Raw genomic sequence first — 26,323 nt, forward strand, 5'->3', positions numbered from 1 at the left:
TCGGCACTCGTTCATTAAAAGTTTCACCAGGTAAAAAAAAACTAAAAACAGAACATGCTGTTTAAGGGGAGAAATCGGTCACCTTAAATCCCCCTACCATTGACAGTGTGACCAGACTGGCAGAGAGTCGGAGAGTGGACTGCCAGGGGTTAAGGGGGGAGGGGCTCTGTAAGTCATACTGCCGTTTTGGATCAGCGGGTTCATAAATAATGTGGGACAGAGATAAATATAGTATGACAGGCAATCAGTTACACATGTCATCCAAGGACACTAGCCACAAGACAACTGGACCGTGACACACTGCCGTGCTGAGTGAGGTTCGTTGTYTGAGGGGACGCCACTGAACACTCGTCTCTCCGAGGGGGACAAACATAGACAAGGTAAGAGACCGCAACCCTCAGGTCAGATCTGTTATTTCAGCTCATGAAACATGGGACCAACACATTTTGCGTTTATATTTCTGTTCAGTGTATTTACGAATCCTTGTCTTTGGGATGAGGGGGGTGCTGCCTTGTCCCAATGTGAGAGATCACAGTGTGTGTTTGTTTAATGTTTCCATTGGTGTCAAAGATTTTATGTTGAGCGGTTATATAGAAAGAGCCATGAAGCTGCTGGGGAGCCTGCTTCTGGGCCTGCTGCTGGCCGGGGACTTGAGCCTGGCTCAGGAGGAAGATGGAGAGGAGGAACCAGCCGAGGAGGCGGCTGCAGAAGATGACGAGGCGGCAGCGGAGGAGGTGGCAGAGCCCGAGAGTCCTGGGGCAGAAGTTGGACCACCTGACAACCGGCAGCCTTGTGCCATGTGGATGGGAGGAGWGCCAGGCACTTCAGGGCACAGTGAGAAACAAGGGAGAGACGGGAGAGATGGGCATGATGGCCCACGAGRAGAGAAAGGAGATACAGGTAAAACTGTGCTGCTGCCAGGTACATCTTCTAAAGTTCACAGTAAATCTAATCACAGTAACCCACAATGACTTACTTGTCATTTTTATCCATGAGGCACAGTCAATTAACATCAATACAGACATCTAAATCCTCCCTTACTCCGGTCTTTGTGTGTACAGGTGAACCAGGTGAGAATGGAGAGCCTGGCGACAACGGCCCTCCGGTCCTTGTGGTTTCCCGGTCTGAAGGGGGCGTAGGGCGAGAGCATCCTGTTGTATCACTCTTCTTTCAGCGTGGGCCTGACAGATCCCGTCCCCGCCACCAACGTGCCCATCCACTTCAACAARTTCTTCCACAACGAGCAGCGCCACTACGATGACGTGAGCGGGAAGTTCCCCTGCTCCCTCCTCTGGGTCTACTTCTTCACGTACCACCTCACCGTCGACACCAAAGATCCTCGGGTGAGCCTGTTCRAGAACAACAAGCCCATCATGTTCACCTATAACCAGTACTACAAAAGGCAATGTAGACCATGCCTCTGGGGCTAGCATACTGAGGCTGGAGTCTGGGGACGAGGTGTGGCTGCAGATCTACGGAGGAGTTTGGAGGGGGGGTGTATGCAGACAACACCAACGATTCCATCTTCTCCGGGTTTCTTTTGCATCCCGACATGGGAGTGTTGGAGGCTAGGAGGAGACTYCGCTCTGTTGAACTTGGTAGATACTGAGGTTATGCAGGTCTTGAAGGGAGATATTGAGACTAGGGTAGGCTGTATCATCTTTTTCCTGACTGCTCTATAGGCCTCCGTTGCCCACTGGCTGGTCTGAGAGGGGAGGGGTAATAAGTTGTTTCTTACATTATTACATTTTCAAAAAGATGCACTGAATATTTTAAACTTCTCAAATGTGGGTTTTAAAATGTTGGTTTYATATCTATTGGATTCTAGCATTTAAGAAACATTAATGCAATACTATATTTAATATACAATTGAATAACAAAGTTGTGCACAGAAACAGCTTATGACCTAGATGGCTTTATGACTGTGTCACATCATACGGGGGCAGTGTCTGTGAAAAAATGTGTTATAGTAAAAATGAAGTCAGCTATGCTTTCTTTTGTCAGATAGCCATTTTGCATCGTAGTGGTTTGTAAACAAGATTAGCAACGGAGTTTTTGCTTTGCTGAAAAAAATAGGGACGTTGGCAGGTTTGAGCAAGTATCCCCAACACTTCGGGAGAGTGTGGCAGGCCAGTCACCCTTGAGACATTTGCTGGATCCCATTCAGCCAACCAGTCGGTTACGGTGTGTCAGTAGTATATCCTATTTCTGGTTTGATGACCATGGCCATACAACTGTGCTAAGGGGAATTACATCCCTCCCTTCCCCTTACGCCTAGCCTGGCTGAAAAGCATCATGAGAATATTTATTTGGAAACCGACTCTACGGAGAAAAGAGACAGAATCTAAAAGTTGTCATGTACAATATCAACATTCCGTTATCTTTCTCATTGGATATAGTTAATTGGCAGATGCAATTCCCAAACTGACAACATCTTCATTCTAATAAAACCCCTGCTCAGACGTTTAGCTGTGCCTGTCTCTATGCCAACACTGAGGCTCAAATAGAAACTGGAGATCGGTGTAAACTACTGTACTGTGTGCAGTGGCTTCTAGCAGTGACCTAGGTATTCTACCTCCAGGTCTAGAGCCAATGGGTGACCATGTACATTACATCACTTGCTCGTGGACCAATTAGAACTAAGCTATGTTCGTTCTGGAGGATCTATCATGSTAAGACTACATTTTAATGAGACATCATGATGCTCTTGGCCACTTAAACGGTCAGACTAGTCAGGCACACAGTAGCAATAGATGAAGATGAAGAAATAMCTGGAGATGTTATGGAGACACATCTTATGGAGATGTGTGGAGACAACTGCCTTGTTCAGGGACGTGATATCAAATACTGATATACAGTTGAAGTCGGAAGTTWACATACACCTTAGCCAAATACATYTAAACTCAGTTTCTCACAATTCCTGACATTTAATCCTAGTAAAAAKTCCCTGTCKTAGGTCAGATAGGATCACCACTTTATTTTAAGAGTGTGAAATGTCAAAATAATGGTAGAGAGAATKATTTATTTCAGCTTTTATTTCTTTCATCACATTCCCAGTGGGTCAGTAGTTTACATACACTCAATTAGTATTTGGTAGCATTGCCTTTAAATTGTTTAACTTGGGTCAAAYGTTTYGGGTAGCCTTCCACAAGCTTCCCACAATAAGTTGGGTTAATTTTGGCCCRTTYCTCCTGACAGAGCTGGTGTAACTGAGTCAGGTTTGTAGGCCTCCTYGCTCGYACAYGCTTTTTCAGTTCTGCCCTCAAATTTTCTATAGGATGGAGGTCAGGGCTTTGTGATGGCCACTCCAATACCTTGAATTTGTGGTCCTTAAGCCATTTTGCCACAACTTTGGAATTATGCTTGGGGTCATTGTCCATTTGGAAGACCCATTTGTGACGAAGCTTTAACTTCCTGACTGACGTCTTGAGATGTTGCTTCAATATATCCACATAATTTCCCAGCCTCATGATGCCATCTATTCTGTGAAGGGCACCAGTCCCTCCTGCAGCAAAGCACCCCCACAACATGATGCTGCCACCCCCGTGCTCACGGTTGGATGGTGTTCTTCGTCTTGCAAGCCTCCCCCTTTTTCCTCCAAACATAACGATGGTCATTATGGCCAAACACTTCTTTTTTTGTTTCATCAGACCAGAGAACATTTCTCCAAAAAGTAGATCTTTGTCCCATGTGCAATTGCAAACCGTAGTCTGGCTTTTTTATAGCGGTTTTGGAGCAGTGGCTTCTTCCTTGCTGAGCGGCCTTTCAGGTTATGTCGATATAGGACTCGTTTTGCTGTGGATATAGATACTTTTGTACCCGTTTCCTCCAGCATCTTCACAAGTCCTTTTCTGTTTTCTGGATTGATTTGCACTATTGCACCAAAGTACGGTCATCTCTAGGAGACAGAACGCATCTCCTTCCTGAGCGGTATGACGGCCTTGGTGTTTATACTTGCGTACTATTGTTTGTACAGATGAACGTGGTACCTTCAGTGTGTTGGAAATTGCTCCCAAGGTGAACCAACTTGTTCGTGGAGGTCTACAATTTTTTTTTCTGAGGTCTTGGCTGATTTCTTTTGATTTTCCCATGATGTCAACAAAGAGGCACTGAGTTTGAAGGTAGGCCTTGAAATACATCCACAGGTACACCTCCAATCGACTCAAATGATGTCAATTTGCCTATCAGAAGCTTCTAAAGCCATGACATAATTTTCTGGAATTTTACAAGCTGTTTAAAGCATTAGTTCAACTTAGTGTATGTTAACTTCTGACCCACTGGAATTGTGATACAGTGAATTATAAGTGAAATAATCTGTTTTGTAAACAATTGTTTGGAAAAATGACTTGTGTAATGCAAAACTATAGTTTGTTAACAAGAAATGTGTGGAGTGGTTGAAAAACAAGTTTTATTGACTCCAACCTAAGTGTATGTAAACTTCCAACTTCAACTGTATATGACTGGGTTTCCTATGTGTTGGTTTTCTAGTTGACAGACACTTATTGATTGATAAGAAACCAGACCAATGACAGAAGTTACATTTAGGTCATTTAGCAGACGTTCTCATCCAGAGCAATTTACAGGAGCARTTAGGRTTAAGCGCCTAGCTGAAGGGCACATCAGATTTCTATTCCAGTCGGCTCAGAGATTCGAACCAGTGACCTTTCGGTTACTGGCCCAACGCTATTAATTGCTAGGCTACCTGCCTCCCCCATGTTGTTCTTAACACCTGCCTATCAAGGCCCCACTGGTAAATGAATGCCCCATCTCCTGTTTGATGTTCTACGTCTCTACCCACGTCATCGTAATGTTGCTAATGCAATTGTGACGATCAAAGACGGTAGAAATGTGAACATGAGTATTTTATGCCTCACCACGGTTCTCTTAAAATGCCATAGCTCCTTACAATAACAAATGGTAGAAAATACAGAATTGCTGGTGAATGTGCATTATTCACACCCCTTGACTTTTTTCACATTTTGTTGTGTTACAGCCTGAATTTAAAAAGGATTAAATTGAAATGTTTTATCACTGGCTTACACAAAACACCCTATAAAGCCAACGTGGAATTATGTTTTAAAAAKATGTTTTATTCTTATGTATAAAAAATGAAAAGCTTAAATGTCTTGAGTCATTAAGTATTCAACCCTTTTGTTATGGCAAGCTTAARWATATCACAACAGAATGTGGAGTAAGTCTAGGAGCATGACTACTTTCTGAAGGCACTGTTAAATGCTTCTGAAATAATCTCACATTCATTGCTTTAGCCACCATCACATCATTAATAAGGGGAACTATTCATGCATGTGTCCACTGATTGGATTCATAAGAATATTTGGAAGATAAATACACAACGCAGAGAAAGAGGACAATACAGTACTAAAGGTTAAGAGGACGAGAAGTCAATAGAGTACTAACGATCAACGGAAAGAGTTTTTTCTGTAATGGGGAATTATTGATTAATGGGTCAGAGCCATGGGAGGAATTYGTCTATACAGTGAGCCTGAAATAGGATACTTGTTATTTGGCTATTGGCCCAGTTTTATTGCAAGGAATTCTAATTGGTCAACCACAGGCTAGGGCTGAGTTATAAACTACATCCTGTCCCTTTGTTCACTGGAGAGAATCACTGGGGACAGGGGAGCGTGAACATCTACCATCTACCTCTCTGCATGATTCGCCCTCTTTGAATAAGAATAAACCTTTTTTCCTCCCCCTGATTTTCTTTGGGGTCTGTGTTATTGAAGAGTAACAACTGCTAACAGATTTATACTGTATTTCCTGAATRAAACCACAAATCTAAATTCTGAGGAACATCACAATGCAAACCACGTGATAAGCTCACAGTTTAATCAGATGGCAATCAGCAGTGAAAGAGCAGGAATCAAGTCTATTCTGTAACTATGCAAAATGTGGGTCTCCCGAGTGGCGCAGCGGTCTAAGGCACAACATCATAGTGCTGGAGGTGTCCCTACAGACCCGGGTTGATCCCAGGCTCTGTCGCAGCCGGCCGTGACACCCATGACGTGGTGCACAATTGGCCCAGCGTTAGGAGGGTTTGGCCGGCCGGGACGTCCTTGTCCGGGACGTCCTTGTGGCGGGCCGGGCGCATGGATGCTGACTTCGGTCGCCAGTTGTATGGCGGTAGATGAATGGCACGTCAAGGGGCCTCAGGATCTCGCCACGGTATCTCTGTGCATTCAACTTGCCATTGATAAAATGCAATTGTGTTCGTTGTCCGTAGCTAATGCCTGCCCATACCATTACCCCACCATGGGGCACTCTGTTCACAACGTTGACATCAGCAAACCGCTCTCCCAMACAACGCCATAAACACCGTCTCCCATCTGCCCGGTACAGTTGAAACCAGGATTCATCCGTGAAGAGCACTTCTCCAGCATGCCAGTGGCTACAACGCCAAACTGCAGTCAGGTCAAGACCCTGTTGAGGATGACGAGCACGCAGATGAGCTTCACTGAGACGGTTTCTGACAGACGGTACAGAAATTCTTCAGGTTGTGCAAACCCAGTTTCATCAGCTGTCCGGGTGGTTGGTTTCAGACGATCCCGCAGGTGAAGAAGACAGATGTGGAGGTCCTGGGATGGCGTGGTTACACGTGGTCTGCGGTTGTGAGGCCAGTTGGACGTACTGCCAAATTCTCTAAAATGAAATTCCTGCAGTCAGCATGCCAATTGTACGTTCCTTCAAAATTTGAGACATCTGTGGCAGTGATGTGTGACAGAACCACACATTTTAGAGTGGCCTTTTATTGTCCCCAGCATAAGGAGCACCTGTGTAATGATCATGCTTCTTGATATGCCACACTTGTCAGGTCGATTTAATTATCTTGGCAAAGGAGAAATGCTCACTAACAGGGATGTAAACAAATTTGTGCACAACATTTGAATAAAATATGCTTTTGTTTTTCAGCTCATGAAACATTGGACCAACACTTTACATGTTGCATTTATATTTTTTGTTCGGTGTAAATTAAAAGCCTCCAAGGGAATCTAGGAGACAAATATGAAAGACAAGGTCATTGCTAGCTGAATATCGCCATCTTGTGTCCAATGAAGGGATCAATTGAGCGTCATGTCATTTTAAACTAGCACAACTGTGCTTCTTATGCACTGTGCAGCATTTCCAATATGCTGAATTAATGCAGCAATCACATTTTGATAACAAACATGTTTACACCGTACAGTAATAAAAGTGACATTCTGCATTGTCAGTTGAGAGGCAGTGTTGTTTTTCAGTCACCATCTCTGGAATAATGCAACAGCTTAACTGCAAACGTCGGTATAAAAGTGATAACAGTGAAAGCAAACAGGCAAAAAAATGAGAATATCAAAAGATGTGGTAGAATAATGTATTTTATTCTCATATACTTTTAAGAAATAATATACAAAGCTATGGTCGCCCCATCCTCACAAAAACCTCTAATCCCCAACTATCGGAAAAGTGAGTTCTCCAGTTCTGAAGACCAAAGTTTTGGCCAGTGCCTTCCCAATTACAGTATGTCACTGATTGATCGGAGAAGTCTGAGGATGAGGAGGGAGTAGCTAAGTCTGTGGATATGAAAGAGTGAGACAGCATTGTTGTGTAAAATAGTTACGTTTAATTACTGACGCCCCCCAAAAAAAGTTTAACTTCAGTAAGACAAATGTAGCAAACGTTAACTACGGACTCMATTTAACTAGTGCTGTACTGGATTAGCTGGTATAGCCAAGAGAAAGGTGAGTCCCATGAACATAAGATCATCTCCACCCTCTCCTTACATCATCTTCACAAGAACGCAATTAATAATGTGCAACAATAATTTAGGTTTACATAACCACGTGAAACTAAATACCMCTTTTCACAATCTCGAGAGAAACTGCACATAAGGAATTAATTACTCAAGATGAAGACAAAACAGACAAGCTTACAAAACATAAAAAAATTCAGCAGAAGAGGGGAAAAATGATCAAGTACAGATCAAAGGAGAGATTCTGATGCAGAGGTCACGGACGACGAGAACGTTGCCCTTTATCACATGATCCCATTGGGGGTTGGTGATAGGGACTGGGAGGTGACCTACAGGTTACGCCATGGGACAGTATGTTCTGAGAAGTCTCCTGGCCCAACGTTAGAGGGGTCACAGGTAACTAAGTCTACAGACTATTCCCATCCTGGGGGGCGGGAGCGTGGACCGACAGACAACTCTTGTCAAGCAGCTAAGAATCTTTGTCAGCTCACATTTTTAAAAAGTACTCAGCGAACTGGGACTGCTAAATTCAGGATTCCTCACTGAATAGAAGCAACTGTATGAGTCTGGAAGGAATCAAAGTTGGCTTTTAAGAAGATGCTGTGAATAACCTGTGGGCTGTTCGATATCTTATCTGCAATGTGATGCACCACTTCACGTCTATGCTGAAGAAGTGTTGGCGTTTGAGTCTTCCTGGAATCAGTTGGTGATTCATACATCTCAAGTCAATCGGAGTCCATTCAGTTCACTAGACTTCAGTTAAGCCACAAGTCTGAGGAGAAAAAGATGCATTCCCAACCAAAACTGGCTATCAACCGCAACAAACACAGTCCAACAGTTTCTCAAATCCAAAGGACGCCAGCCGAGTTTATCAGGTAACAAAAAGGTATGACATGTAGGTTTCTCAGAATCCACTGGTTTGGGTGTCCATGAAAAGCTCAACAAGGCTTCTGTATTATTTTAGCCTGCGGTTTCATAGAACAATTTACATCTTGGATGCCTAGACGAAATCTACACTTTTTCGGGGGCTTGGGCAGTGGTACGCTTCATTGCGTGACCCATGACGTCTTCAACAGGCCCAGTCTCTTGTCCGTATCCTCAGACGCCCTCTGGTTCATGACGGTACGGACGTGTTCAGACTGGGGCACATAGAGGACCGCGTTGCAGGCTTCGCCCGCAGCCTAAAGCGGTTCACCGTCTTTCGTCTCCCACACAGGTTCTCAGACCATGTAAGAGTTCTGGTTCTTCAGCTTGTCCAGTTCTTTGCTCTGCTGTCTCAGGAACAGTATTCTGGGAGAAAATGAACAGTTTTAAGAAAATAAACCATTTATCGTGAATAAGCATTTCTAATGTGTGTGTTTGTGTCCTGTTCTCACCTCTGTTCCCGCAGCGTGGCCTGGATCTCACACACTCTGACTAAAGAGCGGAGGTTTTTGAGTTCGGTGCAGATCTCAGACATGTAGAGACTGCCCATGTTGTGGGCATCCTCCCGTAACCGTGCTGCCTGGAAGAGAAAGGCAGAACCGGGTGAGGGGTTGCACCAAAATACACATCATGAACCTTTAAGCATTGAGGTCAAATTTCAGAGAAAAACATAAAAAAAAATAAAAAAAAAGTTTAAATAAGCCATCTTCTGAAGGAAATACCAATCAGAAAWGTATTTTAGTACCGGTTAGTCAGACTACCAAGAAGCCTCCTGCCTAGAGTCCTAGGCCTACCTAATGGTTCCATAAATGTGTACAAAAGTTTAAGTGTGCATGTCTCGTCTGTGTGCCCCGAGGCAGGCAGCTTACTCGCTCTCCCGCTTTCTGACCAGCCAACTGCAGCGTTGTTTGGTAGTTCAGCTCTTTATAGTATTGACTAGAACTAAAATGGTTCATGAAAAAGGATTGGGGTCCCTCATCTGTCCACCAGGTCTCCATTAGCAGCAGCAAACAACAGTATCCAACCAGCACATGGCATCCCAAACCAAACAGTATCCAACCAGCACATGGCATCCCAAACCAAACAGTATCCAACCCACCACATGGGCATCCCAACCAAACAGTATCCCAACCACCACATGGCATCCCAAACCAAACAGTATCCAAACCACCACATGGCATCCCAAACCAAACATATCCAACCACACATTGGCCATCCCAAACCAAACAGTATCCAACCAGCACTGGCATCCCAAACCAAACAGTATCCAACCAGCACATGGCATCCCAAACCAAACAGTATCCAACCAGCACATGGCATCCCAAACCAAACAGTATCCAACCAGCAACATGGCATCCCAAACCAAACAGTATCCAACCAGCACATGGCATCCCAAACCAAACAGTATCCAACCAGCACATGGCATCCCAAACAGTATCCAACCAGCACATGGCATCCCAAACCAAACAGTATCCAACCAGCACATGGCATCCCAAACCAAAACAGTATCCAACCAGCACATGGCATCCCAAAACCAAAACCCAGTATCCAACCAGCACATGGCATCCCAAACCAAACAGTATCCAACCACACATGGCATCCCCAAACCAAAACAGTATCCAACCACCACATTGCATTATCCCAAACCACACAGCATCCAAACCAAACAGTATCCAACCACACATGCATCCCAAACCAAACAGTATCCAACCACCACATGGCATCCCAAACCAAACAGTATCCAACCACCACATGGCATCCCAAACCAAACAGTATCCAACCACCACATGGCATCCCAAACAATGAGCTTAGCCACGCCCTCTCTTTTATCAACTCCAAACAGGAAATGGCCTGAGTGGCCTTGGAAGTGTTGCTACTGCCATCTAAGGGTACAACATTTGATTGTATGGTAGTGCCAATCTACACTAAATGCAATATAAAACTGCCGTTTCATAATAATATGCACACAACTCAATTAAATGCATATATCCTACTAACATCAAAGCATGACTAGTCCAAGTCGTGATTCAACAGTAGCAGTGTGTGTGTATCACGGTTATATCCACACAGTGTGGTGTTATTTTGATAATGACTGTATTAAATACATTAATTAAATACCCATTAGTCGTATAGTTGACAGACATTCTGACATAAAAACGACTAACTCGACATTCACTCATGACGAGCATCCCATTGTGCACCCAAAATACCTTATTCTACCATCTACTAGAAACTGTTTTGAGTTGAACGCACCAATTCCTTTCTAAACAACTAACTCCACATTGAATGAGCAACCCATTGTCCCCACTTCACAGTGGGAGGTCCTACCTGCTTCTCGATGTGCTCTGCGGGCCAGTTCTGGATGTGCCTGACGAGGTTCTCGTCAAAGTGAGAGGCCAGCGAGGGAGTGAAGGAGCCGGGAGGGCTGGTGAGGCCTGAGGCAGCGTTGGGAGCAGAGTGGCTGCCGTTAGGTCCTGGTGGCGGACTCCCCTGACCGCTGGACGAGAGAGACAGCAGAGAAGCATAAGGACCGCGGGAGGGGGGGGGACAGAAACTACCTCTATTGTAACACCTAGACATTTGTGTTGATTGGATAAGATGCTACTATCATAGGGCTTCTATATACACAACCCTTCCAGACATAGACAAGTACATCTCAACTAGGTCAGGGACACAGAGGTAGGTGACATTAGGAATAAGGACATTTGTCCACACTCATCCAGTGATACTATTCTTCTGACAAGGGTACAAACAGGACTGCTGTACTTCCATTTCATAAGGCTGTGTATATTGTGGAGGCATACAAGTAATGCTCCGTGTCTACTAAGAACCATTCAACAAATTACATTTTATTKGTCACCTACACGTGTTTACCAGATGTTATTGCAGTGTAGAGAAATGCTSGTGTTTCTAGCTCCGACAGTGCAGTAATATCTAACAATTTCACAACAACACACACAAATCTAAGTAAATGAATGCAATTAAAAAATATATATAAATATATGGATGAGCAATGTCAGAGCAGCATAGACTAAGATACAGTAGAATACAGTATATACATATGAGATGAGTAATGCAGAATACGTAAACATTATTTAAGAGTCAAGTGATTGCAAGTCTATGTATATAGGGCAGCAGCCTCTAATGTGTTATGTACCTCCGCTGTTGGAGAGTTCGGGGGTCCTCTGGACGTTTCTCTGCTGAAGCCTGCTGAGAAACTGGTCCTGGTTTCACTGGGGTAACCTGCAGAKGGACAAAATAAGAAAGAAAATTAAAAGCAAGAAAAGAGCAGAGGAAGACAGAGATAAAAGAATGGTGAGGTGGGGGGGAGAAAGACAAACACTGAGATCACAGGGTTAAAATGACAAAACCATACACCTCGATCATAACACAATATCATTGGACAAGTTTAGAGTTTCCGTGGAGGTGCTGACCTTTGGTTGGGAGGCGGCGGGTGGCATGCTGAGCAGGGGTTTCTGGGTAAGGAGGTTGGTCTGGGGCGTGCCATTYCTGGGCGACACGTATGAGCGTGGCGAGGAGGCGTCCGACGTTAGCGATATGGGCGACTGACTTGCCTGCAGGGCYGCTATTGGTTTGTGTCCAGGAGGCGAATAAGACAAAGGTACTATTTGTAATAAGCACAGCCTTAATCTCACATGCACAAAGGGTATAACTACATTATAAATATRCCTATAAAGACATGAGTCATTGTAAAGGTTGCTTTTTTCTTATGCATCCAAAACGTTAATGAAAAGCCGTGGCTATCGTCGCTTAGAGGAATACCCTGGTTAAATACATCAATAGCAAAGTGTGATAGATTATTCAACAACAAAAACTAGCAGACGTTGCCCTGAACTGAACGATGCCCATACATCTTCTTGAAAGACATTGGTCAAATCTTCAGTTCAAGCTTTCAACAATAACAGCTACCCTGAAAATATCCAATAGGAAAATCCTCCCAACAATAACAGCTACCCTGAAAATATCCAATAGGAAAATCCTCCCAACAATAACAGCTACCCTGAAAATATCCAATAGGAGAATCCTCCCAATGTATTTCCATCTGAATTGAAATGTAATTCTATATATCCTAGTTCTATACATCAACCAGGAGACACTGGAATGAAAAACCATTCTAACAGACAGACAGACAGACAAAGAGAGAGAGGCATCAAAAAAGGTGATGACGTGTGACAGCAGCCATACCTTGGTTGGAGTGTTGAGCAGCTTGGGAAAGAAGAGCAGTGATGTTGAAAGCAGATGGTCCAGCAGTGAGGAGTTTATGAAGCATAGACTGCAAGGAAGCTTGGGTAACAGCAGCCGCGAGGACTAGAGGAGAGGAGAAAAACAGGACAATGAGAAACATACACAAACAACCAAAAACACAGATACAGGCACCCATATGCGTGCTATGTATGCAACACACACAGACCAGTCCATACATGAATATCAAGAGAGACGTGTTGTTGAGTGACAATGATTTTCAAAAGGCAGCATTATACAATAAGCAATTGTAGAAAAGAGATGAGCAGACATGATATTGAACTCTTACCCTACTTATTTTCTGTTCTACCTGATAATTAATTGCACACACACACCTGGTGTCCCAGGTCTAAAGCAGTCCCCGATTAGAGGGGAACAATGAGACAAAGCAGTGGAACTGGCTTTGAGGTGCAGAGTTGAGTTTGAGGGTTATAGGCTACACAAAACTGTCATTGAATCAGTAGTTTAATGAGATGATTTTACATTTACAACCCATGTGGTCGACGAGAAGCGATTTTCTCAGGATCGCCCATTCACAAGAATAGGACCCACCAACCCCTTCCCTCAATTGAGTTACCCCTTTTATCTCGATATGGTGAATTAAGCCTATTCAATATCTGCTCCTGTCTGAGTAAGAGAAACTTTAGAAATCAAACCCAATGGGATGTCTTCTGAAATAACTGATCTGGGATTCATATATTCGATTTGGCTATGATAGAGAACAGCTAGGGACAAACAGATGCATGTTCATATTCTAGATAGCTGTGACAGCTACGACCAAAAGATGCATGCTTCAACTAGATGTGTCGCTTAGGTGACCTGACATGATGCATGTTTGGGATTGTATCTCTAGCATAGTGTACGGCTAGGGACCGACAGATGCATGTTCCGGCTATGTATAGCGACAGCTAGGGCAATACCATGTCATGTTCAATCTGAGTAGGTCAGCTTTAGGGACGCTAACTAAGTCTATGTTCGGCTAATAGTGTAGAGCTAGTGGTACCAACAGATGCATGTTTTCAATACTAGATAGTGTACGCAGCTTAGGGGAACCCATCAGTAGCATGTTCAATCTTAGATAGTGTACAGCTAGGGACTTCACACAGATGGCATGTTTTCGAGTCACGGACCAGACTGATAGTTCTTTTAGTTTCTCCTAACCTGCTATGAAAAGACCCTTCTGAAGCCAAAACCACTGGCTTTGTTGTCATATGATCACTTCAGACATCAGAGAATCCAAATTTGTGTTTCACATTTCAGCATAGCAAAGGCTTTTTTTCAATACCTATGCTGCATCTAGTTACAATGATTACATCATACTCCAGAGTTGCCCTTTGAACCCCAAGTCATATTTTCAGGCAGAGCTATTTGGACCCAGGTCTGCTAAAGCTCAAGAAGGAGAAATGTGGTGTTGGGCAACTCACCCTCGTTGATCTTGGCCATGTCCATGCTGCCATTGCTCATCTGCAGGGTGGCCTGCAGCGCTGGGAGGAGCTGCCGCAGCAGGGCGGGGTCTTGGAGAAGGCCCGAGGCCTGGGATTGGACAGAGGGGGACACAGAGACCATGGAGGAGGAAGAGGAGGGGGTGGGGTTAGAGCCAGAGGCTTGGTTCAGGCCCGGATTGGTGGAGGAAGATGACTGGGAAGGAGCAGTGTTGGAGGACGACTTGTCCCCTGAAGTACTCTCTGTGGAGGGAAAGGAAGAACAAGACTGAAGAGACTCTGGCTTGATAGATAGGATGCACCTCTCTGTGGTTCAGACAGACTTGCTGTCCTCGTCTCCATTTTGTTCATTGAAAAGGTGATAGCCATAACGCATACAGTTGTCAAGTCTTTTCAGATCAGTGCAGAGGAAGGAGAGGACGAGGAAATAAGTCACTTCATACCATCGACACGCGGCCAAWTTCTAAGACTGTAGATGATTTCACATTTCAAAGGTATAGTCATACTATAACAACAAAGTTTTATTTAAAGAATCAGACATCAAAATCCAGATGTGGTTAGTGTATCTGAATCTTAGACAACAACTCCCATAAACGACCTCCTCTGTAGATTTCATACTTACTTGTGGTGGCTGTGTCTACAGACTCTCGTCTGTAGTCCCGGTCTTTAGGGAACGTGTTGGACTCTCTCTTAGACGGGTCTTTTTGCCTTTGCTCTCTGGACACAACGAAATACAGAAACTGAAGGTCATTGTCAGGGTTAYATTTAATTAAACAGTGTTAAACTGCTGGTTGAATACAGTATGGGAGTGTTAATGTCAGAATGTGTACTCTMCCAATCTAAGTTATGGGACCTTTCAGCATGCTATAGTTCAATCGATGAGGTTCAGAAAWATGGAATATTGGGCCCCCGGGCGGCCATATTGGACTGTATTGCGTTTTAAGGTAGAAACGGAAGAGTTGAGGCTAAAGAGAAGAAGACTATGACGTTTATGAGTGAGACATTGTTTTTCCATTGGTCGAGACCTTACCTCTCCAGCCAGTCTTTGGGCTTCTCCCACTGGGAGACCTCAGTCCTGCAGTTGTAGTAGTACTTCTTGCCCGAGGAGCTGATGTGCTCCGACCAGTCATCTGCAGGCTCGTGAGGCTGAGGGAAGAAGGCACAACATAAAGGTCAACTAACTAACACTAGCGTAGGTTTAGCAGAGTGCACAAACATTGGGTTCAAGTAGGACTACATTTGGAAAATCAGGTTAAAAGGCTAGCGGCTAGTAATCAGATTCTAGTGTGAAATCCAGTGGGAGATACAGGGGTTTGTAAAGTAAGCATTTCACTGTACACCTGTTGTATTTGGCACCTGTGACTAATAAAATTTGATTTGACTTGCTCAATAAAGTATTAGGTCTAACGTTGGGCCTCTCATGCTTATAACCATTTTACAGTTTATATGGGGGGGGGGATAACACTTTAACCTTATTTGGAGTTAGATACAAATATTTTGAATAGAATAAAGCAATGTTATAAGACATCAAGTCTCTGTATGGCCATTGTCAGTCCCCAAGCCCTTTCTCACATCCAGATGTATATCTATAGACCTAKCCCTATTAATAAAAGCAAGCTGATCCTGCACACTATTTAGGCTAGTCTGCCTCAATCAAATGTGGTTGTCAGGGTGTATGTCTACATGCTGAAACTCTGCATATCTGTGTTACCCTGCCGATATAGAGGAWAGATTTACAGCTGGGGCTATGAGGATGTGCCCAACAGGGCTAGCAGTGATACTTGGCCAGGCTCAGGGCCATTMATCAGGTAATTTCTTGACAAAAGTGTATGCTGAGCTAACCCTTCAGTTCCAGGGGCTGATAACTCAATGAGAAAGTAACTCTAGTCCATTGTTTCTCTGCAGATGAGGGGTTTGTTTCTGGTTGTGAATGTAAACWTGATAAAATMATTTATATGCTTAAAGATAATGATTAAATAATTCTACCCTGAAACTTAACCATTAGGGATTATAGGTTATGTAGCATGTATAAGGAATAATTAAAGTATTAAACACAAGTCCAACTAGGTTGGACTGGGAAAGTGAGAAATGTGTGTGCCTAAGAAAATAGACCTGGCTAGAACTCTGAGAAACACATGATAGGACAGGGAGTACTTCAAGGTTTCTCTAATCTCGGGGGAATGGAACTGTCGGTTGGGCAGTGATACACAGTGCTGAGAACTCTGGAGAAGGATACAACTCACCTACTGWTCGTGTGTACGAATGTGCGTAGGATATCTACTGTTTGAAAGTATGTGCGGAATTAAGGAGCATGGCATAAAATGGATGTCTTTGTATTCTTGACTTTAGAACGTTCTCTGAATAAACTGTACTAACCTTTTGCATAAACTGAGTCTTTGCCTGATTATTATTAAACCCATGGTCTTACAAACCTCGGGGATTGGTCAAAGCTATTAATTGTTAGTTATTATCATTGGGATTGAAAATTCTCACGACAAGGCAAAAATACAAAAACTCTTGTGAGCTGAAGAAAAAAAAAAGTCTCTTAATGGACAGATTATCATGAGGATGGATGGAGACAAACACCAGAGAACGATCATCCTTTACACAACATCCTGACAGAGCTGATTGACATAATTTGTCACACAAAACTGAACTGTAAACAAKCAGCAGTCGTTGAGCTTGTCCTGTGGCTCAGAGACCCATGATGCTTTACAACCCCAGCCTGGTGGATGCCTACTTTCAGAAATCATTGGTTCAAGTACAAACAAGGTATCTTACTGTGTCTGACGCCTTGCTTTGATTTGAGTGCGAGTTGGAGCTGTGGTTGTGAGAATTCTCTTGCGGAGAGCAGCTGGTCCCTTTAAAAGAAACGATATGATGAGAACATTTACAAAGGAGACCACACTATTAGCAACCATAGACATGACAGGTTAGGCTACCCCCTATCCAATAAACAAAGGATGTTTGCAGTACCATGGAATTTACAGCACCTTTCCATTTCATGAAGTACAAAGGTACAGTGTGTCAAAAATGTATACTTTAGTGCGCAAGAGAATCATAGTAATGTAGCTAGCCTAGGTGCACTGCAGTTTCTTCAATCTACAATACTCTCTCATTAGACAAGACAACGTTGAGTTTACTAGTTAAAAAAGCCCCTGTGGAACTTCAGCAACATAACTTCTCATGTTAATCTTGCATTGATGTCTGTGTATAGACTTGAACAACAGTTTTGTGTGGATATCTTYAGTCATGAATTGGGCCTTACAGACTCAACGTCTTGTTGTGTACAAGTAGCTATGCATGTTTTGAGCAGGTGTCATGTATGCGGAAGTAGTCCAAAAGCTTTCAATAGCCCAATTTACAGTGTAAATCAACAGTTTGATGTAGGCTATTTCAAGCCTGGTCCCAGATATGATGGTGCTGTATAGCCAACTCCTAGGGTTGTTTGGCATAACAAGGCCCACAGGAATTGGCTAAACAGCATAAACATATCTAGGACCAGGCTAAGATATCTGAACTGGCTAATAAAAAGTAAGCTTCTCTGTGCACACAAGCAAAAACATTTAAGTAATAATACCAAAATACAGAGAAAAGGTTCTTTAGCTAGGTTCTTTCTCTTTGGGCTTACCACCATCTTGGCCTCGGAGTGTGTGAAATGTTTTTGTTTTGCTGTGTCCGTCACTGTGCTTATTGACTGGACTTTCATCAGAGTGTCGGAGCATTTTGTAGGGTGGTGTAGGATCTGACAACCCATCTCGCAATTTATCGTGACGGTGAAGGGTGGTAGATTGACTCTTGGGCTGGGATTTGTGGGTCTGCAATACATATAGGCTTGTGTCAGTCAACATACAACGTTTCCTCTTTATGGATGAACACCTTTCCACCCACTGACATATGATACTGTAGGCCTACTTCCTACTCTTGACATTGATTGTGCTGTACTTTTCATTCCTGCCTAGCTATGTATGCACAACCTTTAGTAACGTTGTTTTTTGCACAGCTAGCAAACTAGCTTCCTTAACCCACTTATTTTTGTCTACATTTGTAAATTTCTTGTACTGCAATTTGAGCCATTTTACGTATTCTAAGTTACTACAATGGTTACTAAATCCACCCTTTGTGCAGTATTCAGACTATCAAGATAGATAGCTAATATATTAGATGGTTATGCTCCATTTGCTATYTAACTGGCTATCAAGGACTGTATTTAAGTTAGCTAGCTATTGCGTAAAGATAAACATAGCTAGCTAACGTTAGTTGGCTAACGACTASCTGGCTAATGTTACGTCAAGGGAAATACAGTCGGCAGCTAGGTTGTTGGTTAACTATTAGTTATTGTTCAACATTATTAACTAACTATTTGTTGCCCAACTTGTGTTCACTGACGTTAACGCTATTTTGCCAAATCCTGAGCCAAGGCTTTTGAGTTGCAAAACTAAAGCCAMCTAAAGGCCTGCCTGCCTTACGAGTTAACGTACGTTAGCTAGCTAACACACTTGCTAATTRCGTAGCTAGCTAGCGTGCTATATTCACTTGCTTTACCTGATAGGGTTGTGAATCCCTTCGGTCGTTACACCTGAAATATAGACAAAAGAAAGTTAGCTAGCTATAGGCACACATTTGAAATGTTGATGCTGCAAAAATATGACACTAGCTAACTAGTTAGCCACTGTAGCTACTGACGTTAGTTACCTAGCGACAACGTAGTTAGCTAGTTGTAMCTAACTAGCTAGATAAATGAAAACCGTAGCTACATAGCTAACATTATTATGTCAAGGGAAGGGTAGAGCTGTCAAAGAGAAGTGACAAAATGTATTGTCGTTTACCCATCGCTGAGTCTCGGTTGTTTCCTTGTATGCATTACCATCAATGCCGTGTTGATGTGTGTGTGCGCGAGGGGGTGAACTATTGACAACAAAATATTATTATCGTCTTCAGTTAATTTATCTTGGTGATGTCTCGGTAATTAGTTAGCCAGCTGGGAAGCCACCAACTAGATTTGCACAGTGGATAGCTATGTTGGCCTTTGGTCCATTATTTGCTCGCCTAAACTGCACAATCTCTTCTGTGCAGTGCCAGTGAAAGGAAACASGCGTAGCAATGAAATCAGCCCCGCCTCCACATTTAGCTATTTCCGGGATACTCCCTTGTCGRAAAAGGTTCGCAAACCCTTCAGCTAATCAATGATTTGCAATGCAGTCAGACRAATTGCAGTGGTTGAAATAACAACAAAGCCCACCTCTGAGAATACACATGGCCAATAACATTTGATGCTAAAAAAGTATTGATACAAGGGGTAGGTAGGTCTTTGCACTTTCCCTGCCCCAGCCCAGTATGTCTGATAATCTAAAGTTAAACAACTCAAAGGGCACAATGCAACATGACAGAATTATAAACCAACCTCTAGTCTCTACCCTAGTGTTTTTCATTCGTCCATGGGCTGTGCACAGTACAACCCATTATAACTAATCAAAGTATTAAAAGTTAATTGAATTTCATAGCACTAGGCTGAGACAAAAGCCCACATACACTTGCCCTTCGGTACCAGTAAGAACACAGCCCGGATAGCCTTTTTTTGATTGACCCTGTTCTGTATAACCTACTGATCAGGACCGATGCTGTCTTTCTGTATCCTTGTCTGTCTGTATAGGCCTAATGATGAGGTGACATCAGACCATCCCTTTATCTGGCCTTGATTACCAATGCCCAGTTTAGTCCACTCAGGTCTGAAGGAACCAACGATATACAACTGATTGGTACACTTTTAAGGGGAAGGAAACTGGTGAAAGTCGCATTGGGCTAATACTGTCTGGTTCAGACTGGCTCTCATTGCTTGTACTGTATTTTTGTCTCCTGTTCTGTTTGCATGTGGATGTTCAAATGGACMCCCACCTTCTCTCTGGTGAGTGTTACCCTATTTGGACTGTACTGAGCTTGCTGAATTGCATATTGACAGCAACTTTATTTACACTTTTTTTAATCCTATAGCTCTAGAGAATTGAAAAACAAACAAATAAATGAAGAATAATGAAGAATAAATGCAGCACTTTAGACACGAACAGGATGCAAACTTTTTTTTATTTCACCACAGCTAGTCTGATTTATTAAGCACCATTTCTTAGTTTTTCCTATTCTCTTTAAATGAATGAGTCTTTTTTTTTTGGGGGGGGGGGCACACAATACACACAATACAATAGTTATCAATACAATAGTTATCAATACAATAGTTAGCCTCTGTATTCCACAGAGGCTGATTGATCTGTCTCAGTGTACAATCAATCAATGATGCCATATGAAGGACTGAAAAGCTGTGATTCCGTGGTGAGAGAATAGACTTATATAATTGGGTGAGAGTGAACTTACACTTCAATGACATGGCGCCATGTGGACTGTAGAAAGATTGTGGACTATTGAAAGACTTGCGTTCAATGAGGCTATGTTTACACAGACAGCGTAATTATTTMTCTTTTTTTTTCACTAATTGGTCTTTTGACCGATCAGATCAGCTCTGAAGAAGATCCGTATGTAAAACAGATCTGATGTGATTGGTCGAAATACCAATTAGTGGGGAAAAAAATATCAGAATTGGGCTGCCTGTGTGAACGCAGCCTTAGAGTCACAGAGAGTTCTATCTGAAATCAGTCGGGTACCACACAAAACAAAATAATAGACTTTCAAAACAGGACATGTCCCATAGGGCGGGGCACAATTGGCCCAGCGTCGTCCGGGTTTGGCCGAGGTAGGCCGTCATTGTAAATAATAATTTGTTCCTAACTGACTTGCCTAGTTAAATAAAGGTTAAATAAATAAAAATGTTTTCAAAAAGGACATATCATAGCCTATCTTATCCACTTGGTGGCAGCAATACCATACAAAGAAACACGACTTCGGACCACAGCTGTTTCCTTTCATTGTTCTACTCCTTTAAGATCTTCATTAAACATCTGAGGCTGAAACTCCACAGAACAGGACAGGTTCACCGTATGCTCCAGTAAATGTCATCTCTGATAATAGGTCAGATCATAATTCTGTAGTCTTTTGTTTAGGAATGACGTGCCAGCCAATGCAACTATCCAAGTTGGTCAACCAGTACATATCTAATACCGATTGATAATGAAAAAAAAAAAATACTTGCCTTGATAGAAAATAAAAGGATGAGTGAATACAGCCAAATGTCACTACTGCATGCAGATATCAACATTCTCAGAATGCTATCTTTCCACAGACAAGGTGTATTGCTGAGTCTTTCCACTGGACCAGGAGGTACATTTAGAGGAGTGTGTTTGTGTGATGGAGTGACCTGTGACCTGCACAGCATTAATATTTACCCTGAAAGTCAGACTAGACCAGTGTGTGTAAAGGAAGACTTTGACTATTTGGGCAAACTGACATGTAGATGTCATAAGATGGTATGTTTGGGAATACCTTACATGGGCTCCCCTAGCTGATGTTTTCACCACACCCTTGGTTTGACCTCTGACACCTTTTGACTCCTCCCTCATGATCCCTGACCTTGTCCTCTGCAATGATGGGTTATTTATGACCCTCCCACTGACCCTCTTGTAAATGGAGGGAGAGGAGTGTGATCTCTGGGATGAAACCTATAATGGACAGAAATGAGGACATTGCGTTTCTAAAAAGGGTGATCATGGAAAGGAGATTCCACCAACTGGTCAAGGTGAAACTGGCTTTATCTACTGTGATGTTAACGGCAATGCTACAGTTATGATATACTAATGATATCTGAGAACGTTTATCACGTACAATTACAATATGTCATAGTGTGTAGCAATGGAAACGCAAGAGGGATCCACTGGGTAKTATTCACTAGGAACCAACTCAGGCTGAAACGAGGAGGGACTGCCTGAACCTTTGCCTCGTCTCTTCGTTTTCCCTTGCAAAACGCTTTTTGCTACGGTGTGCACAGTGTACATCCCTCTTGCATTTCCACAACTACACGCTATGACCTACTACTATAATAATGAATAGGACAGATGTACATCGTCTGTGATGTACTGTAATAGTACCCCCACCGTCACAGTTCTGAATCCGGTTTGGAAGAAGGAATGGATATAGAGACAGAAAGATTTTGTAGAGGAGTACAAGTGTCCCCATACTGTATATCCATTGACTATGTCACTATTACCTATCTGAGGCAAAGCTTTGTTTTAAAGAGATATTATTTATTCTATACAGAGTGAAATCATGGCGGACCGTTTTCAGCATTAAGATAATTCATTTCACACCAATGGGTAATGTTTCAGTTTGGCTACAATTAATGTCAACTCTAACACTGAACACTGAATATTCCCACTCTCCCATAATCCTCTTTTTTCTTTTAGTTTTGTAGTTTTCTATTCAATGCCAATTCAGTATCCATTGACTTAGGACTCAAATTGCAGCTTCTATGCCTTCCACTAGATGTCAACAGTCTTCAGAAATTGTTTCAGGCTTGTATTCTGAAAAATGAAGAAGTAAGAGCAGTCTGAATGAGTGGACCCTGCGGTGTCACAGAGCTTTTTCCTGCGCTAGACCGAGAGAGTGCGTTTCTTGTTTACCTTTTAAATTGACAACGTTATTGTCCGGTTTAAATATTATAGATTATTTCGGCTAAAAACAACCTGAGGTTTGAATATAAACATCGTTTGACATGTTTCTATGAAATTTACGGATACAATTAGGATTTTTTTGTCTTCCTGTTTTGACTGCGTTTGAGCCTGTGGATTACTGAAGAAAACACGCGAACAAAACTGAGGTTTTTGGGTATAAAGAGACTTTATCGGAAAAAAACAAACATTTATTGAGTAAATGAATGTCTGCTGAGTGCAAGCATGTGAAGATCATCAAAGGTAAGGGATTAATTGTATCTCTATTTCTAAATTGTGTAACTGTTCTACCTGGCTGGCTACTGTTTGTAATGATTTGTCTAGTGGGCTATGTTCTCAAATAATCGTAAGGTATGCTTTCACCGTAAAGCATTTTTAAAATCTGACACCGTGGTTGGATTCACAAGCAGTTAATCTTTAAACCTATGTAAAATATGTTTTGTTTTCTGAATTTTTATAATGAGTATTTCTGTATTTGAAATTGGCGCCCAGCAGTTTCACTGGCTGTTGAAGAGGAGGGACGCTACAGTCTCACGTGCCCAAGAGAGGTTAATGTTGCTGTTACTGTTACTTTTGCTGTTAATGTTGCTGTTACTGTTACTTTTGCTGTTAATGTTGCTGTTTGTGTTGCTAATGATGTTGCTGTTAATGGAGGCCTTTTCCATGACATGTTCACCTGTGGACAATACACTCCCGGAGCCAAAACAGCTTAGTCTGAAGACTTTAGGATTTTTAATCTGAACCTCCAGGTTTAACCTCTCCGGCACAGGTGTTCTGCTATCAACCCACCTCAACAACATCCGGTGAAATTGCAGAGTTCAAAAGACAAAAATAGTCATAATAAGCATTCACAAAAATACAAGTGTTATACATCGGTTTAAAGACTAACTTCTTGTTAATCCAGCCGCTTTGTCAGATTTCAAAAAGGCTTTACTGCGAAAGCATACCATGCGATTATCTGAGGACAGCGCCCCGCTTACAAAAGCATACAAACATATTCCAACCAAGTAGAGGAGTCACGAAAGTCAGAAATAGCGATAAAATTAATCACTTTCCTTTGAAGATCTTCATCTGGTTGCAGTCACAAGAGTCCCAGCTACACAATAAATGTTTSTTTTGTTCGATAAAGTCCCTCTTTATTTCCCCAAAACTCAGTTTTGTTGGCGCGTTGTGTTCAGTAATACACTGGCTCAAAGGAGGTCAAAACATGCAGACGAATCCATCCTAAAAGTACCAGTAAAGTTTGTCGAAAAAAGTCAAACGATTTTTATAATTAATCCTCATGTTGTCAATTGTCTAAATAATCGATAATATTTCAACCTGACAATAGCTTATTCAATAGAAAGGAAAAACAACGAAGGGCGTGCACTCTGTCACATGCTCAAACCAGCACTGCATGCTTCCTCAGTCCACTGACAGAAAGTTCTCATTCTTCTTCATTTTTCAGAAAACAAGCCTGAAACAACGTCTAAAGACTGTTGACATCTAGTGGAAACCATAGGAACTGCAATCTGGGTCCTAACCCATTAGAAACTCAATAGGCATTCAATTGAAAACTACCCACATCAAAAAAATGCCACTTCCTGGATGGATATTCCCCAGTTTTCTTTTCGCCTGCCATATCAGTTCTGTTATACTCACAGACCTTATTTGAACAGTTTTGGAAACTTTAGAGTGTGTTCTATCCACATCTGCCCATTATATGCATATCCTAGCTTCTGTGCCTGAGAAACAGGCAGTTTACTTTAGGCACGCTTCTCATCCAGATGTCAAAATACTGCCCCCAAGCCATAAGAAGGTAAACTCCCTGTTCGAAGACTGATTTAAGTCTGTCAATCACACGGCATCATCTGATTTTGGAATTTGCAGTGTGCCAGGTTTTTGTGAGAGACAATTGTCATGTAAAGCAGCATTGGTTTGTTAGTTTTTGTGCGAGATTAGTACTGTAAAGCCACATTGGTACTTGTGCTGATTCATTGAGTAAAGAAGGCAGAGATTGCACACATAAAAACACTGACCACAACGTGATTTGAACACTCAACCTTCTGATCTGGAGTCACAACCATTGCGCCACAAAGTCTTTGACAAATTGCATCTTTGGAGGGGATGCCTAGTTCAGATTTTGTTGACTGTATCCTTTGGAATGGAGGCCTGGTTCTCTGGGGAAATGTACCATCTGACAATGCCCCCTCATCAGCACGTGCCTCTTCCCAGCAGGTTAGGTGTATGAAAATAAGAGATGGCAGAGCCTGGATAGCTCAGTCGGTAGAGCATCAGACTTTTAATCTGAGGGTCCAGGGTTCAAGTCCCTGTTCAGGTGTTGCTTTAAAGTTCACCTTCCTTCAGCAGGCAGTCTTTCTATACTTTCATTTTCCATGACATGTTCACATGTGGACAATACACTCCCGGAGCCAAAATATCTTAGTCTGAAGACTTTAGGATTTTAATCTGTACCTCCAGGTTTAACCTCTCTGGCGCAGGTGTTATGCTAGCAAGCCACCTCGACAACATCCGGTGAAACCGCAGAGTGCCAAAGTCAAAAGACAGAAATAGTCATAATAAATATTCACAAAAATACAAGTGTTATACATCGGTTTAAAGATGAACTTCTTGTTAATCCAGCCGCTTTGTCAGATTTCAAAAAGGCTTTTCTGCGAAAGCATACCATACAATTATCTGAGGACAGCGCCCCGCTTATAAAAGCATACAAACATATTCCAACCAAGTAGAGGAGTCACGAAAGTCAGAAATAGYGATAAAATGAATCACTTACCTTTGAAGATCTTCAGTCACAAGAGTCCCAGTTACACAATAAATGTTTGTTTTGTTCGATAAAGTCCCTCTTTATTTCCCCAAAACTCAGTTTTGTTGGCCCGTTGTGTTCAGTAATACACTGGCTCAAAGGAGGTCGAAACATGCAGACGAATACATCCTAAAAGTACCAGTAAAGTTTGTCGAAACATGTCAAAAGATGTTTATGATTAATCCTCATGTTGTCAATTGTCTAAATAATTGATCATATTTCAACCTGACAATAGCTTATTCAATAGAAAGGAAAAACAACGAAGGGCGCGCACTCTGTCACGCGCTCAAACCAGCACTGCATGCTTCAAAAGGACTCCTTGAAGATTAGAAGTCTGGTCAAAAGGACTCTGTGAGGATTAGAAGTCTGGTCAAAAGGACTCTGTGAGGATTAGAAGACTAGTCAAAAAGGACTCTGTGAAGATTAGAAGTCTGGTCAAAAGGACTCTTGAGATTAAAGTCTGGTCAAAAGGACTCTTGTGAGGATTAGAAGTCTGGTCAAAAGGACTCTGTGAGGGATTAGAAGACTAGTCAAA

General features: G+C 42.4%; 1 protein-coding gene, 1 non-coding gene and 1 pseudogene across 2 annotated transcripts; 2 read left to right on the forward strand and 1 right to left on the reverse strand.

Annotated features, from left to right (window-relative positions):
• The first annotated feature begins 298 nt into the window (after positions 1-298).
• Positions 299-1,704, forward strand: LOC112071709 (adiponectin-like; annotated as a pseudogene).
• A 6,708-nt stretch (positions 1,705-8,412) lies between these two features.
• Positions 8,413-19,468, reverse strand: LOC112071706 (WW domain-containing adapter protein with coiled-coil). The gene is made up of 13 exons (XM_024139151.2): positions 19,206-19,468; positions 18,922-18,955; positions 18,008-18,194; positions 17,158-17,237; positions 15,407-15,522; positions 14,999-15,093; positions 14,359-14,619; positions 12,878-13,000; positions 12,106-12,257; positions 11,829-11,914; positions 11,000-11,168; positions 9,124-9,251; positions 8,413-9,037 (listed from the first exon to the last, which is right to left on the reverse strand). Exons 1-13 carry the CDS (start codon positions 19,244-19,246, stop codon positions 8,968-8,970), a joined length of 1,542 nt encoding a protein of 513 aa, XP_023994919.1. The 5' UTR covers positions 19,247-19,468; the 3' UTR covers positions 8,413-8,967.
• A 5,764-nt stretch (positions 19,469-25,232) lies between these two features.
• Positions 25,233-25,305, forward strand: trnak-uuu (transfer RNA lysine (anticodon UUU)). Its single transcript has one exon. It is a non-coding gene; the product is annotated as a tRNA-Lys (tRNA).
• Positions 25,306-26,323: the final 1,018 nt, after the last annotated feature.

Source organism: Salvelinus sp. IW2-2015, unplaced genomic scaffold (genome assembly GCF_002910315.2).
Source record: "Salvelinus sp. IW2-2015 unplaced genomic scaffold, ASM291031v2 Un_scaffold1690, whole genome shotgun sequence".
Classification (NCBI taxonomy): domain Eukaryota; kingdom Metazoa; phylum Chordata; class Actinopteri; order Salmoniformes; family Salmonidae; genus Salvelinus; species Salvelinus sp. IW2-2015.